The following is a 16,252-nucleotide window of genomic DNA, read 5'->3' as shown; positions in this document are numbered from 1 at the left end:
ATCACTTTGAAATAACAGCAATAGCAGTAATAATAGTAATAGTAAAAAAAAAGTTTATGTTCATGCATCAGGGTTGAGCTTTGAAAAAATAAAAAATACCTTCATCTTCACCACGATCATTACTGGTTATATCATCTGCGCTTTTCTTTGTGTTGGCTCCTGGGGTCATAGTGAGGAGGAGAATAAAGGGAAAGAGAAAATTCAAAAACAGCAGGTTCTCAAAAATAATAAAAAACACTAGCCCCCAAAAAAATAGAAAAATGTAACAAAAAATGTCAAAATCTGTTACATCTAAAATTGAAAAACAAAAAAGATGCAAACTGCACATAAACATAAAATGTCAAGAAGAACAAATTGAAAATATTTTTAAAAATGTATCATATTCTGTGATAATGCAGTTATTTCAGTTAAAAGTCATTGCTGCAAAAACAAAATTAATGTGCTATTAAAAAAGAATAATATAAACCAAAAAAGTGTATTTGAAAATCCACCAAATTATGGTTTCTACATAAGAAATGCAATTTATATATTCCATTCTGTAACCTTGAAGAAATAACGCTTTCAGTCACTATTGTCAATGTTTTCACATTTTATTCATCCCAGTTAGGATATATTAACTATTAGCCACAATCTGAATTCCAAATGGAATCAATGCAAATAAAATTATCATTGAGTCTTATACAACTTGAAGGGACCAAGACAAACCAGACAGCCCTCATTTTAACCTTGCTTCCTGTATGAGCAAAAAGACATTTAAAACAGTAAATTGAAGGAGAAAATAGGGTTGAGTCAATTGCAAACAGGAAATCACAGTCCAAAAGTAGCTCTGGTTCATATTACACCACATTTCATGCTCTTAAAAATATCTAGAAATTAATTGAAAACATTTACTTACCAATGTAATGAACTTGCACTTACTTAAAAAAAAAGATTTAATAAAAATAAATTCTAATTTGTATTCAGTGTGCTTTCTCAAAACACTTTTTATGTGTACACATGCATACATACAAACACACACATAGACACACACATACACCTTAGCCTGTGTTTACAGGAGCAAAGGGAACCAAAATATGGCACTTTTTCCCTACACTTCTTCTTGGGTAATAAATCTGTCTTTTGATTAAAAAAAAAATGACACTGAACATCAGATGTTACATTTTACTGTGCTTACTCCTGTGGCAAGTAGCCCTCTGCAATGCAAAAGATTATTTATTAAAGAGTGAAATATGAATTGGAAACTCAATTTCAAAGTTAATTTAGAGCTAAAACTTGGCTACTAAACAAATAAAATGGTCTAAAGTGACAATTTCCATCCAGACTGAAAAAGAACTACATAATTTATTAACTACAGACTTTGTGTTTGTATATGAAGGATGAATATGTCACAGAAGAAATCAATACTATGACCTGGTATTAAAAATCTCTAAGTTATGGGCTTTATAAATCTAATGGTTGGTCATTTGACACTATCCCTTTTGTGTGAAAGCCAAGGGAAAAATCTTGCTGATTTGATGACTGAATTCAGGATAGATAGCCTTTTGTAGGATTATGGCAGAAACTTTTTTCCCTTTAATATTTTATTACTAAATAGTTTCAAGTAGTCAGAAGCTTAGATTTTCTTAGTATAGAGAGTATTCACTTTATTTTACTTTCATTTGTGAATAAACTTAATAAAGCTGAACAAGAAATTTAGTCTCCTAGGGTCTAACAAGAAATTTAATCTTCTTACTTTGTAGGAAAGCTTTATATCTGTATCTAGCTAAAATGTTTATGATTTTCTTTTACTATTTTGTTTAAAATGTCACTATCCCCTCAAAATTCTGGTTTCCCCCCCCAAAAAATAAATAAATAAAAAAACCCAACCAGTAACTGTAAATAAGACAGAATGTTTTTAATTGTTGTTAAGGTACTAAATACCTGTCAACACACATAGTTTTAGGCTTGTGTTCTGTGCACCACTTTGCTTTATAGAGTCTTCTTGATAAAAAGGGAATGTGGATTTTATATAGAAATTTTCTGGAACCACTACCAATCTATTATATATGCTGGCTGAAAATTGAAACTAGCCAATTCAAATTCCACCGAAGAACATCATTTTCTCATTAACTGAATGCTTTAATACTGAGACTGATTAGTCAGTCAAACACATGGATGAGATTCCATCTCCACACAAAGCCTGCATCTTTGATCCCATCGCACACGCAACTGTGTATGTAGTATATGAGTGAGCTCAGTTAAATCTATTCAATACATAATTAACTGGCTGAAATTTCACTGACAATAAAATATGGCTGTTTGCTAATCTATCAATTTTGTTAATAAATGTCAGATGTAGGCTCTAAACTTCTGTCATCATCCAAATTTGCACTTTTTTAAATTTTTACATATGGATTTTAATCCAAATAAGGTAGAATCTCCTCTCAAGTGCCACCCAAATAATATTAATTTTGTAGTCAGATATAACAGTTATTCCACTTGCAAAATGTCATTATCTGCAAATTCTGAAAAAATAATAAAAATAAAAATAAAAATAACTATTTATTAACAATAAACTCACAAGGTTACTAACACAGGAAATGTTGATATCAGTTCCTCCAATGATATATTCTTCTAATTACTTGATAGAACAACATATATGATCATCACACATCAAATACAAATCAGCTAAAATGCATGAAACGAAAGTGGCCTTCTATCATTCTTATGGATTAAAAATGGACAAAACCTACACGATTCCACAATCATAGTGCTAGTAAACAAATAATATAAGTGTAATTATTTAGAGTGTAATCCACTTTAAAGGACTTTGAGTGTGAGAAGAAAATATGCTCCACAATGTTTCAGTTCAGATACTACGCCAAACAGAAAGAAGAATTATCAATATACATCACTGAGATACTACATGAATTTTCTCTTTAATGCAGTGCTTCCTAGAGTGACCCTGGTTCAAGGTAGATCAGAAAGAACAGCACAAGTGTAATGAGAATTTAGGAAGTGTCTCTACACCATGCTACTAGATATGATCAAACACAAACATCACCTAACACACGTATGTGACAGGAGGTATTAGAAATATTTGACACATTTTCTTTTTTTTCGTTCTTCACAGCTTGAAGAAGTTATCATGGAGTCACCTATTTTGAGAACAGCTTAATATTATAACAAAATGTATTATAGTGTATTGTGTATGAATGTTGATTCTCTTACCTGTTGTGTAACATTCTTTCATCTGTTGTGAGTCTCTCTTTTTTTTTTTTTTTTTTTTTTTTTCTAATTGAAATATATTTTCAGGACTACACTCTTGTCCAGGTTGTTGGGTTTGATTTTTTTTTTTTTTTTTTTTTTTTTAATTTCTGAGATCCGATAAAACAGGTTACATCAATGAGTTCTCAACCTGGGTGTTTATGTTGCTACCATGCTTTTTTTTTTTTTTTTTAATACAACTAAATTGTCTTAGGGGGGAAAAAAGAAAAAAGGACACACTATCCATCTAAGAATAGCCTAAGGTTGCACTTAAAGCCCTTAATCTAAGAAGACAGAATGGGAGCTTGAACTCTCATACAGCTCAGGGTGACTCCCTACATGCACAGACGGCTTGTTCCACAGACCAGTGCTTCCCTCTTCTTTAGGGTTTCTTTTGTTTTGGGGATTGAGGTGTTTTTCTTCTCCATATGAATAAAAGTTATAGGAGCAGTAACTTAGCCTTTCCTACATGCCAAGTGAACATTATCACTGTGTGACAAGACCAATCCTTCTGTAAGCTAACCAATATTTAACCATTTACCCAACATGAAACAGAGAGATGGTAAATTTTAACAGCCATCCTGGCACTGGCAGAATGTGGAAAACAGGGCAGGCAGCAACTGTGATCTAGCACATTACAGACTGAGTTCCAGGAATATCTCCTATTCTACTGAGCAGTCTAGGATTTGACTGGATATCAGAGTTTTCAGTTTGAAAGATTCATGCTTCAAGTTGATGCAGATGAAAAGTACCAAAGAAAAATATTAATAGGATGTAGGATGAGAAATCATTTTTCAGCTTGATCAAGATCCAGGAACTATTAATCATATACATTAAATATACTGTATATATTGTAGAACAATTGAGGATTACATTTCTATGAAAATTCATGTTTTGGAAAGTTCTAAGAGTCTGTAATGTTAATGATAACTACAGAAAGATGTGACTCCGGAGTCTATGTACCAAACACTGGGTGACCTCCTGGTATTTGTCCTACAATTCCATTCATCACTGAGTGATGCTAAAAGGCATGGCATAATTACTCACTCAACTGTCAAACCTCTTCCATAAAGGAATTTTGCCTGTCAGAAAATGTTTGCTATTTTTCAGAATGTACTTCTGATTACAGTATAGAACAATGTAAGAATGCAGCACACGAGCCATTCCTAAACTAGTGCCAGCCAGCTTAGCCATAGTAGTGCAAAGTTTCATTTGGGCTATTCTTTTCTTCTGAAGGACCTCTATGTAAAATGTAGTTCTAAGTTTTAATTCAGCAAGCATCTCTCTTTAAAAGATTCTCATTTTGAAATGCTGACTTACATGCTAATTTACATAAGAATTTACTTAATTTCACTTATTTGTGGTTGTAGGTTTACCTTGTACTCCCACATTCATTCTAACACAAATGAAGAAGTCACTCCACTGTCAGTCAAATATGCATCCACTACATATTTCCTTTGATTATGAATAAAAATCTCATTCAGAAATACATTTTCTGTGGTTGCAGGTCTTTTGCAGATAATTTTCATAATTTGCGCTAAATCTTTCTCCCATCTAGTCAAATATATCATATATATGTAATGAAGGTAGGTCCCCTACATTCAGTTTACCAGTGCTTGCATTTTAGGTATTCATTCTGCACCCTTTAACGGCAGCAAATAATTCACCACTATTGCTTAAGCTGAGGCCTTTTCTTTGCATTTTATGTGCAATTGCTCTCTTTGTCATACTGTATACCTTTTGACACCATGCAAGTTTGGGAAAGCACTCTGTTTTCAGAAATCACACGGCATATTGTTAGTTGTATGACCTCCCAGCTTCACACACAGCATGCTTGACCTTCTGGAAACTTCTAGCTCATATCAGATTAATAAAGGATTTAATAGTCATTCTCTCAGTGCTATGTCTTATTTATACAGCTATTCTAATAGGTCTCTGATGCTCTTGGTTTCCCGTCCCATGAGAACTATTATAATTTTGCAATCAGCTCAAGTGAGTAGTTCCTCACCATCTCAAGGGAACAGCATTAGGGAAGCAGAAGTTTACTTTCCTTTCTGCATTTCTCCCAAGACTTGTGGGTTAAGTTTGCCTTGACTCTTACTCAGTGCACATGCCTTAATTTATTACACTTCCAAAAAGATGGGTCTGTCAGCTGGTGAGTTTGGCTACTATAATACTCTCTCTGGCTCCAGGACTATGGCCAAGGCTCTTAAGTTGGCTTTATAGCTCTACCAAGAAATTCTCACTTGGCAGCTGAAGAAAGGTCAAAAGAGGCATGCAGGCATTTCATATAAAAGTGCAAGAAAAAGATTATTGAGAATTACAGCTTGTCAAAGTGTCTTAGAATCTGGCTACAGATCACATACACCAGGAGAGAGCTCAAAGAAAGGGAAGGCATCTATTTATGCACCTGTATTTTTAAAAGCTTTTGATTTTACTCAAGAAGGAGACAAATATGCATATTCTCTAGATTTAAACATCCATTAATTCTCAACTATTTACTCAACATTGGCAATGTCTGTGTGCATTTGTGTGTAGGAGTATATGCACACAAACACATAAACATGAAAACACTATACATTAATAGTATTTCAGAAAGAATATAGGGTTTATTCTTTGCCCCTTCCTTCCCATAATGGCGTTAAAATAAAATTACAGACTTTCAATTTTACATGCTTAGACCTAAGGCGTTTTTACTGTCCACATATGCAGAAACCAGGTATTTTCCGGTTATGTTCTGAGGTCAGAAGGTAGACATATATATTCTAGAACTCTCATTTTCTGGGATAATAAAATAAATCAATTTAACAATGATTTCTTATAACTCTTCTGAACAACTTTTTCTTTAGACAACTTATCTGGTTAATTAAATAAAAATTGAAGGAATGTAATTATTTTATATGCCCATAAACTTATAATTTGGTAACAAAGGTAAACTAGGTAGGAAAATATAGAGATTTTATAGTTTGATGTCAATCATTTAGTTTCTTGATTTACATACCAGTGAACATCCAGGAAACACTGTAGGTGATTCATGTATACATGTAATTAGCCTCCTATTTTTAAATATAATTTTAAAATAAGAGATACTGGTTTTTAGTTTATGTAAATGTATAAAACTAATGTATAAATGCAGCCTACTTATATTTTCTGAGATAAGATATATTTATCTAACAGATTTGTATTTGTTCTGTATCAGATTGTACAAATGTAGAACTGAGGATACTTATTAAGCCTTCATCATTTCCAAGGCAAATTTTATTTATAGTTCATCAGTTTACTGATTATTAATCTGACAGTACAGATTCTCATTTCCCTGCAAGAATTACCTGTCGAAGGGTAGAAAATGATGGATTTATAACAGATTGTTTTGCTACAATTGGAAACAATATGAAAATTTCAAAGATCACAGGAAACACAAGGGAAGCAAGGCCTTCTGCACGCAGACCTGACTCCTTGCAGGAGTCCATATGTTTCATGGAGTATCTCAAAATGCATCACAAATATCTTGGCTCAAGGATCTTTTATCCTCAGGGACAACTAAACTGGAATAACAGATAGAAGGTCAGAGCTGACTCATTATTAGAGGAAAATTGAAATAATAAATAGTGCCTTTAGCACCCACCCCATGTACATCTGCTGGAAAACATTAGGTTTAAGGTATAAGGAAGGATCAGAGGAGGAGCACTAAACAGAATATCTTACAATGTCACTGATTAACCAAAACGGACGCTTTTCCCCCTGCGCAGGGATTTTGTATTCAAGTATTATTTTATGAACTCATATATTTTATCAAAAAATTATTTTGAGAATAACTGTAGAAAATATTTGGAAAAAAAAAGGTTACTTTCTATGAGAAGAATTTGCATCAAAAAGGTAGCCATTTTACAGTAGTGCATTCACTTATTTTTTGTATTTATTTCGAAGTTCTGAGAGCTTGTTCAAGTGCTTGTTCAGACGTTCTCCCTCTAAATTTTAATCCTTTATATATATATATATATATATATTACATAACTCCTAAAAGCAACTGCTTTCAATGATTTCAAACAATCTTAGCCAGAAATTAGATGCTTTCCATCACTCTCCTAAATAATAAGTAGACCTATATTCCTACTGTCCATTAGTCTTTAATGTGGAAGCCAATTAAAGCTTGTCAGGCCCAGAGTTTTATTTAAATTTATTGGGAATAGTTTTGCTTGGTTTAAATTCTTATATTATAGTTGAATAGCAGAAGATAAAATATTACACTCATCATTCTGACAGCAATAACAACAACAAAACCCATCCTTTGTGTTGCAATGGTTGGCACTGTATAGTAGCAACATTTAACTAAAGAACAAGCAACATAACTGAATTTGTATTCCTGCACAACGCTTTCTTAATGGCCCCAGCTGCAACAGTAAAAAAATTGCTAGCATTCCAGATCAGAGGAAATGTGTAGCTGCTGCTGTATAGCCAGGAAATAAGTCTTTTCAAGAAAAGAAAACTAAAGGACAATTTTGTGTCATATTCAGAACTGAAGGGACTGCCAGAAAATGCTGCAAAATACCTAGAGTTCTGTATTCCCTGCATTAGCAAGAATTAAAACAAAAAGTAAATGCTATTTCATACGCTTCTTTCAAATATAACCTTAGAGAATCAATAAGAAATCTACATCGAAAATTTTATAGAAAAAAAGTTTGTAAAGGAGTTGCATTAAAAATACTAAATTCTAAAATAACTTCAGTTATATTAAATTCTAAAATAACTTCAGTTCTTTGCTGTGCATTAGCCTTCAGCTACATGATGATGAATTTTTTTTTTTCAGAAATATTGTTTGCATCTCTTAGTGCATTGATTGTTCAATGTACAGAGAACGAAAATGGGATAACACCTGCAATATTTAAAAAATGGCAGTACTCCTTGCATTTATGTTCCCCCCAGATAAAGACAGAAATAATGACTCTCTGCCCAAAATTATGGAGTTTTTTTTTTTCCATAAGCTTTTTCCCTACAAAACAGTAAGTACATTAAATCAGATCCTAACTCAGTGTTTCACACGTTTCAAGGCAGGTTAAATTTTCCATGAATGCAGGGCAATGGAATATACTAGCTGTACATAGAGATGTTGTGTTGTCTAGTATAGTTCCCCAGAAGGATGAAAGCACTTTCAAAAGGTGGAAATTTAGTAGTAATTGTTAATAATTATTATTTCCATATCAACTGTGATGGATATGGCAGTTATTCTTCTTATAAGTTTATTCCATAGCAATCTATGGAAATAGATTCATCTCAATGAAGAAAAGAAACTCCAAACAATAAAAGAGAGTGTTCTGTGCTTATCAATATATAGATAACACATGTTGCGCTTTGAACATGATATGTATCTCATTTGTAAAGATAGAGCCTATATGACATTATTAGATTTATGCAGATTCTAGGGTAGCAGAAGTCTTCATACTATTTGTTTAGATGGAACAAGGAAATGTGATCTGATCATTGATTAGTACCACAGAGAGCTTTCAAAAAATAGTAACAACAGTTATTAATTAGGAGCTATGTTGTTATATAAAGCTTTGTTACATTCACACTCGGATTATCCTATTCTGTATTTACATCAGGAGTGAGCTGCTACTGACTCTTATTCCAAGTAAGATTCAAAAGATAAAACTTCACTTAGCTATGTCTTAGACAAATAGGATTTCCCTCTTCTTCTCCCAAAATTTTCAATTCGTTCTACATATTTTCATGGGGGAAAATGAGTCACGAATTTAAGGGAGATTGTTAACTATACATCAGTTAAGTAGGTAAAAGTTGCACATTCAGACTGGACATTTATCACAGTTGCTAAAATAGACACATCTGAAAGCTTTCCCCTATTCTGAAACCATTTGTGTTTATTTAGATTATATTTATTCATCCTGGAGAAGGTAACAAAACCAGTTTGATCTTTCATTCTGTACTAATCCATTTCACTACCTAGTTCTCTTGCATCATTTTTTTTATTAATAATTCATTAGAGTACATAAGAAGTACTTTAAAAAATAAAAGCAAAAATACTTGATTTATTTTAATGTACAATTATTTTTGTCAGAAATAATTATTTTGGACAAAAATTATAAAAGAATGATTTTTAATGAGGTTTCAATAATTATCACTTTTATTAATTATTACACTTTCAGAAAATTAAAAGCCGTTATTAATCTAGAAATGAGGTAGCTGTATATGCTGAGAAGGCATTTTCATAAGGGTTTCCCTCACCCAAGCTAGACCGCGTGAGAGAATCTAGAGCTTAAAGCCTTCTAAAGGCAGAGCGTTGCTTTGACACAGCCGCCCACAGCGGCTGCGAAGAAAGGGGCCGTTGTGCCGCCCATCCTTCCAGTGACCTCCAGCAGATGAGGGGAGGGTTGCTTGCACTTCCAGCGTAACTGAATCTGCTCTGTTTGATTTAGGGCTGGACTGAGCCTGCAGTTCTCACTGATTGAATAATGAAGCGCTCATTAAAAAGCATAAATCTACCATACAGTTACATAAATTAACTCAAACAGAAGCATCCTCCCCCCCCCCCCCCCCCCCCGCACAAGCATCAGAAAGAATATTGTCTATATGCAAGCGTGGCTCTGATCTCAAACTGCTTACACTTCTGTGCCAGTTTGGTGCACTTGATGAGGTATGAATGTAAAAATGCTACAACGTCTGCGTGCACTACAGTGCCATGTAAAAGTAGAGCATCAGCTTTCATCCATCTCGCCTCCCTCACCCGTGAAGCCATTTTGAAATTCAGAAAAGACAACTAGATGCTTCTTTCTCAAATTACAAAACCCAAAATCTATATTCATATTTTCATATGAAAATATAGTCATATGAAAATATGAATATATAGTCAGCTATATTCATATTAAAAAAAAAAAAAAAAAAAAAAAAACACTCTCTCTTTGTGTTACTTATGCTGGCTCTGACCTGGCAAAGCTCCTAGGAACACGCATAGTTTTAAGCATATTAGCAGTCCTGTTGATTTCAGTACTGATATGCGCAAGCTTCAGCACTGTGATCAAGCTGGCTTCAGCATTGTGTGAGGACAGATGAGAGGAAGCTTTCGCCTACATTAAAGCTCTAGGAACATGAGTGTCTCTGCAGGATCCAGCCGTCACTGATCTCTGTCCACCACGCACCTTCTCCGTGGCTGGTGATGCTAGCAAAAAGACCTCTACTGTAATGGAACAGAAGCAGACACTGCACACCTGACCAGGTTTACCTAGATACTTATCCCACTTACTATAAAAATAACCAGAAGTGAACTACATAAATCCCACTGTAATGTTTGTCCAGAAGCACGTATAATATACTCTATTGGCACTTGAGCAGGTATAAGAATGGGTCGAGCACCATTAGCTGTAGAAGGGCATAAGACAGTTATAATGCTTATATTACAGTTAAGTTTCCACAAATATAAAGGATTTCTAAATTTGAAGACATGAGTCAAGGTTATTATTAATCCAACTTTGCAAGTCTATGCGTAACTAGATTTTGCAGAAAGGCTTTAATCATTTTGGCATAGCATTACCTATAAAGGCTGAGTAATTTCAATTGAGTTTAAAAGAGATAAGTACCTGTGCGCCCTTTAAAGTGAATGTGAATGCCTATGTAAAAGAATTTGAATTAACACCCAGCTTTGTTAATTGGCAGTAACTGTTACACCCTGTCTGCACATAACTGAATAATCCAGGAACACATTTTGCATTTACAACTGGTGGTGAAGTTGTTTTTGCAAACTTTCCTGTTGGGTATTTGTAGACACCAAGCTGTGAGCTGAATAATCAGCACTTAAGAATACCTCTAATTATTTGGCACGGCTATTTTAATTCTTTTTGAGCACAGGCTCAATAGGCAGCTGCCTTTGGAGAGCTGAGGAACTAATAGTGTTTGTTATTTCAGTGGATCCTGTGAGAATGGAATTTTATTCCATTGTAATGCATAATAGACTTGTATATTGTATATTGACTTGTAATTTTAATATTTACTGGATCTCTGACATCTTATTTTTTGTTTGGGAGTTCTGGACACATTAGTTACCAGGTAAGCAGAAGAGCTACAACAGATAGAAGACATTCAAAGGAGATATATATGACAGCATGCAAAAATATTTTCTTTTTTTTTTTCTTTTCAGCACATGATGCCAAGTTTTCCTTTTTGTCTTTACTAGATTTCCACAACATCTTCATCTATTCGCAGCAATTAAACAATTAGATACACAAACAATTAAAATGTTAATAAAAAGAGTTGAAAGTTAAAAATTAAGGGAAAAAGATGGCATGGAATATATTCTAACTATTTCAAGGGAAGTCTGATCTAATGAAGACCTTTGTAACTTGAAGAATGAGTATTTAATTATTCTAATACTTTCCAAAAATAGTCCACATGCAGAGAAGATTTTCACTGGGATTGATAGTGCATGCTTATGAAATAAGATGAAGGTTGATAAGGAAGGTTCATTGAAATACTTTATTCATTACTCAGTACTGAAAACATATACTACTTCGCCAAACAAATATTAAGAGCCCTTTTTTGCAAAGAGCTTATGCTCTGAGAAGATATAAAGGGAAATATTCACTGCCAAGGCTTCTTAATAAAATATACAAAAATAACACTTCTAAAGAAGAAAAACCTTCATTCTACTATTGAATTACTGCTACAGAAGGATAAGTAAAGACCAGAAGACATGAGGAACAGGCCACTTAGAAAATGTGCAACTCTATCCAAATGTCAGGAGATAAACTCACAGGGTAACAAGGAAGTAGTTCATGAGCAGGCCACTTCACAGAGTGTCTTGCTAAGATCCTGGAAAGGAGAAGGAGCAGATCTAGACTTAAATAAGTGTATCTGGAAACAGAAGGGATCTTGCTCTTTGTTCATGTTATGTTTAGTGAGGTCTAAGCTTGTTACATGCAAAGTTTGTGAGCAGCCCTGTCACTCAAACATTACAGAGTGCTAGGCAGCTGTAAGACTTTGTAGTATACACATAGAGTTATTATAGGATTTTAATTTTCATGCATCTGGCTACACAAAAAACAACTTTAAAAAAATCCATCAGTCTAAACTAGTTGTAGTTTGAAAACACAGTTTTTCTGGTAATACTCCTCTTTCCTCCACTTGCTGAGATTCAGAGGAAATTTTCACAGAAAAACATTAGAGAAAAAAGATGAAGAAAGGAAAAACACTGATAGAAAGTGCAATGTTCCACAACATTTTGATTCTCACTGTTACAAAGCACAAGTTCTGGGCATCTTAGGAAGTTGTTTTGAGAATGTGTATGTCTAAAAATTTTAAAGCTGAACAGGGATTATTTTGATTCATACGTACTATGTAATTTTAATTATATTATGCTAATATAAAAACAAATGATCAGAATCACAATGAAGAATGACATGTTGAATTTTACATTTAAAAGGAATCCTAGAGAAATTGTGTAGAATTATATGTGAAATAATGAGGCTTGTGTATGCAGTCACTTCTAAGGAGTCATATTCTAATCTTCTACGGTAAGTAAAAATGAATGGCTCCTGTGAGAAGCAACAGGTCATTTTTTTCTTCCTTTGGTTTCTTTAAGGAATATCATTATGCATATGTTCATGTTATCTATTGTCTGTCATGTGTGCTACAGCTCCTACAGGAGAAAACTAGAACTTAGTATTGCATTTATATTCAGCTGAAAAAGAGATCTGGATGTTTTCTTGTCTCAATCAGTGCAATTTACAATTTAAAACACCTACCATCTATTTACGGAAATTAAATGTACTTGGCAGTTTTGCTCAGGAGAAAAAAGCCACAGAACTTAAGTCAGTTGAAGGTCACTAACAAAGTAAATTAGTGCAGGTGTCTGATGGTAGAACTGGCACAGCACCTGTCCAAATTATATCTGCCTGTATGTTGTTGGCAATCTGTCATTCATTTCAGGATTGCAAAACACTTACAGAATCAAAACAGAAATACTGGCACCACAGGCAGATTCTCTTCCACTGAGAGAAGCAACAGCAAGATATCACACTTAAAAATACAGAGGAAAGATTGCTATGGACAAGTCTCTCAGGGCATTACTTTCAGTTTTCTTTAGGCATTTATGAAACCAACTTTGCAAGCTTAAAACCCACTAATGAAGACAAAGTGAAATAAGATGAACTTACTCTACAACCCTGCACTCTAATGCACAACTCTTCTACTGAACAAAACAAGCAGTATCTGAAAACTGATTTTCACTTGAGACAAAATTTGAAGACCAAAAATATGCCAGGTGAAAGGTGATTGTTATTGTTGCTGCTGCTCTTTTGGGAAACTGCCAAATTTCATCCCTTTTGCTGCATGTTTGTCTGCTTGCATGCATGTCTGTGTGACATTTGCCATATTCTCTACATACTTCTAAAATTCCATACCTGGACTTTTTAACAACACAAAAAAAATGCTAAGAATGTCTATTGCTTTTTGTTTTATCTCTCAGGCACCACGATGAATAATTTCTTACTTCTTATCAGCAAAGCATGATAAAGTTGTCCACAGATAGTGGAGGAAGGGAAAGGGAAAAAAATCAGTTCATGAATAAAGAAGTCATTGAACTTTCTAAGAAATAAGGCAAACTATGAGAGTTTGGATGTGTGCAAAATTCTGTGTGAGCACTATATTTTGTACCAGTTTTACCATAAATTCAGTAGTAATCCCTCACACAATTACATCAATATTTAGATCTAAATTATCAAGAACTTGTCATGGTATTTCTGAGGAGTGTTTTGGTTTGGCATGTATCTTCTAAAACCTCTGACACATTAGTTTTGCCATATGTTTAATAATTCATGCAATGAAAGGATAATGACAGGATCTGCAAAATTTGCATCTTGAGTCAGTGCAAACATCTTTCTAGACATTACCATTTAAAAAACCTTTGCTGTCACCCACATTTTAACACTGATGATATAATTTTCCTAGTGATCAAAGTTCACTACCCTTTTCTGTCCCATATTGACTTTACCGCATTTATTTTAGCCTCGAATTTTCCATGTCTCTGCATGGCTTTCTTCTTCCCTGTATTATGAATTTTTGTGGTAAAAAGCAGCAATCCCTGCAACAAACCTTAATTTGTGATTCAGACTCTTGCTTTTGAAAACAGGTTCCAAATCCATTAATATCAACAGTATGGTACAAAACAGACCATCAAAATAACTGATAATGTTCCCTCTCTCCACAGTAGCTCACAGATTTCCTCACCAGGAAAATCATACCATCTGACAAGCTGTTTTCTTCCAGCTCTTTCCTCATTCCTTTTCATTTCATAGCATCCTCCATTGCCATACCTTTTTTTAACACTGGTCAGCTCTCTGATATGATGTTTTTACTTCAGCCTTATGAGTCTTTGATCCTTCTCTTCCATCATACTTCATTTCATGATATTTCATCTCTTTTTTTCCAGTTTACTTTATCCTTGCCTCATGCTCAACTATCTTTAATATATACTATCCTACACTTTCAAAATTAATTCAATTCCATCCTGTCTTCAGTTACTGACCATTATTAGCAGTTCAGGAATATTTGAACATTATTTCAGTTTCTGTGATTTCATATTTGATATTTACTCTTTATTTGGTATTTACTCTTCATTTACTCTTTATTTCTTCTCTCTGTATCTAGTTTTACATGAAGTAACAGGATAATGAGTATTTCTCTTAGAGCACCCAGGAATTAAATTAATATAAGAGAGTTACAATAAGCCACAGCTTAATAAACTGATGTATCAAAAGAGGAAAAAATATCCCCTATATCCTTTGATACATTAAGGATATGCCAATAAAATTTTATTTTTAAAAAGGCTTGAGGATAAAATTGTTGATCTGCTGGCAAAGTACTTCATTGTCTGATTAAAATAAGCTAATATAATGAAGGATTACTAGGAACAGATATTGTGCATCTTAACCCCTCCATAAAAATAATGTTATGAGAGCCTAAGAATGATAGCAATTAAAAACATCATAATGCATTTAGATACATTGATAGAAAATAGTAAAGAGGGCTTTAAACTAGGTAGGAGGGGGAAGGGGAGGTGTCGTACACACAGGGTAGACAACAAAAGTCGCATTGGGGGGCCTCCAACAGGTGCATGCAGCTGGGGATGTGCATTCGGGACACGGCTATGGGCGACCCCCATACATCCTTCCTGGGAAACCTGCAGGCATGACCACCTCTTTGAAATGCGTGTACACCAATGCACGCAGCGTGGGGAACAAACAGGAGGAGCTGGAGATCTGTGTGCGATCGCAGGGACACGATCTCACTGCAATCACAGAGACATGGTGGGATAGTTCACAGGACTGGAATGCTGCCATGGATGGATATGTGCTTTTTAGGAGTCACAGGCCAAGAAGACAAGGTGGTGGAGTTGCTCCTTATATGAGAGAGCAACTGGAATGCATCAAGCCCTGCCTAGGGGTGGAGGAGGAGGAGGAGGCAGCTGAGAACTTATGGGTAAAGATCAAAGGGCAGGCTAACATGGGGGACACTGTTGTGGGTGTCTACTACAGGCCACCTGACCAGGAAGAGAAAGTTGATGAGGCCTTCTATAGACAGCTGGAGGTAGCCTCAAGATCACAGGCCCTGGTTCTCATGGGGGACTTCAGCCACCCTGACATCTGCTGGAGGGACTATGCAGCAAGGCACAAACAGTCCAGGAGGCTCCTGCAATGCATTGACGATACCTTCTTGTTGCAAATGATGGAGGAGCCTGGGAGGAAGGGTGTCCTGCTGGACCTTGTCCTTACCAACAGAGAGGGACTGGTTAGAGATGTGAAGGTTGGGGGCAGCCTTGGCTGCAGTGACCACAAGATGGTGGAGTTCAGGATCCTGCAGGAAAGAAGTAAGGCAACAAGCAGGATTGCAACCCTGGACTTCAGGAGAGCGGACTTTGGGCTCTTCAGAGACCTACCTGGAGGAATCTCATGGGGTAAGGCCCTAGAAGGAAGCGGGGTCCAGGAGAGCTGGCTAGTATTCA

The 16,252-nt window shown here is 34.9% G+C and overlaps 1 protein-coding gene across 4 annotated transcripts in view; it reads right to left on the bottom strand.

The window, feature by feature from the left end:
- NLGN4X (neuroligin 4 X-linked) overlaps window positions 1–16,252 on the bottom strand; it is a 128,061-nt gene that overhangs the window by 77,203 nt on the left and 34,606 nt on the right. For 2 of the 4 annotated variants that reach the window (XM_062574653.1, XM_062574666.1), the window contains exon 2: window positions 100–159. The exons of the other annotated variants lie outside the window; for them this stretch is intronic. In XM_062574653.1, the coding sequence (XP_062430637.1) occupies window positions 100–159 (60 nt within the window). The remainder of the gene's footprint in view (window positions 1–99; window positions 160–16,252) is intronic. 4 annotated transcript variants of the gene reach the window in all.

Source organism: Rhea pennata, chromosome 1 (assembly GCF_028389875.1).
Source record: "Rhea pennata isolate bPtePen1 chromosome 1, bPtePen1.pri, whole genome shotgun sequence".
In the NCBI taxonomy this organism is placed as follows: domain Eukaryota; kingdom Metazoa; phylum Chordata; class Aves; order Rheiformes; family Rheidae; genus Rhea; species Rhea pennata.
The sequence above is the reverse complement of the archived record's forward strand: the minus strand, read 5'-3'. Positions and strand labels throughout refer to the sequence as shown.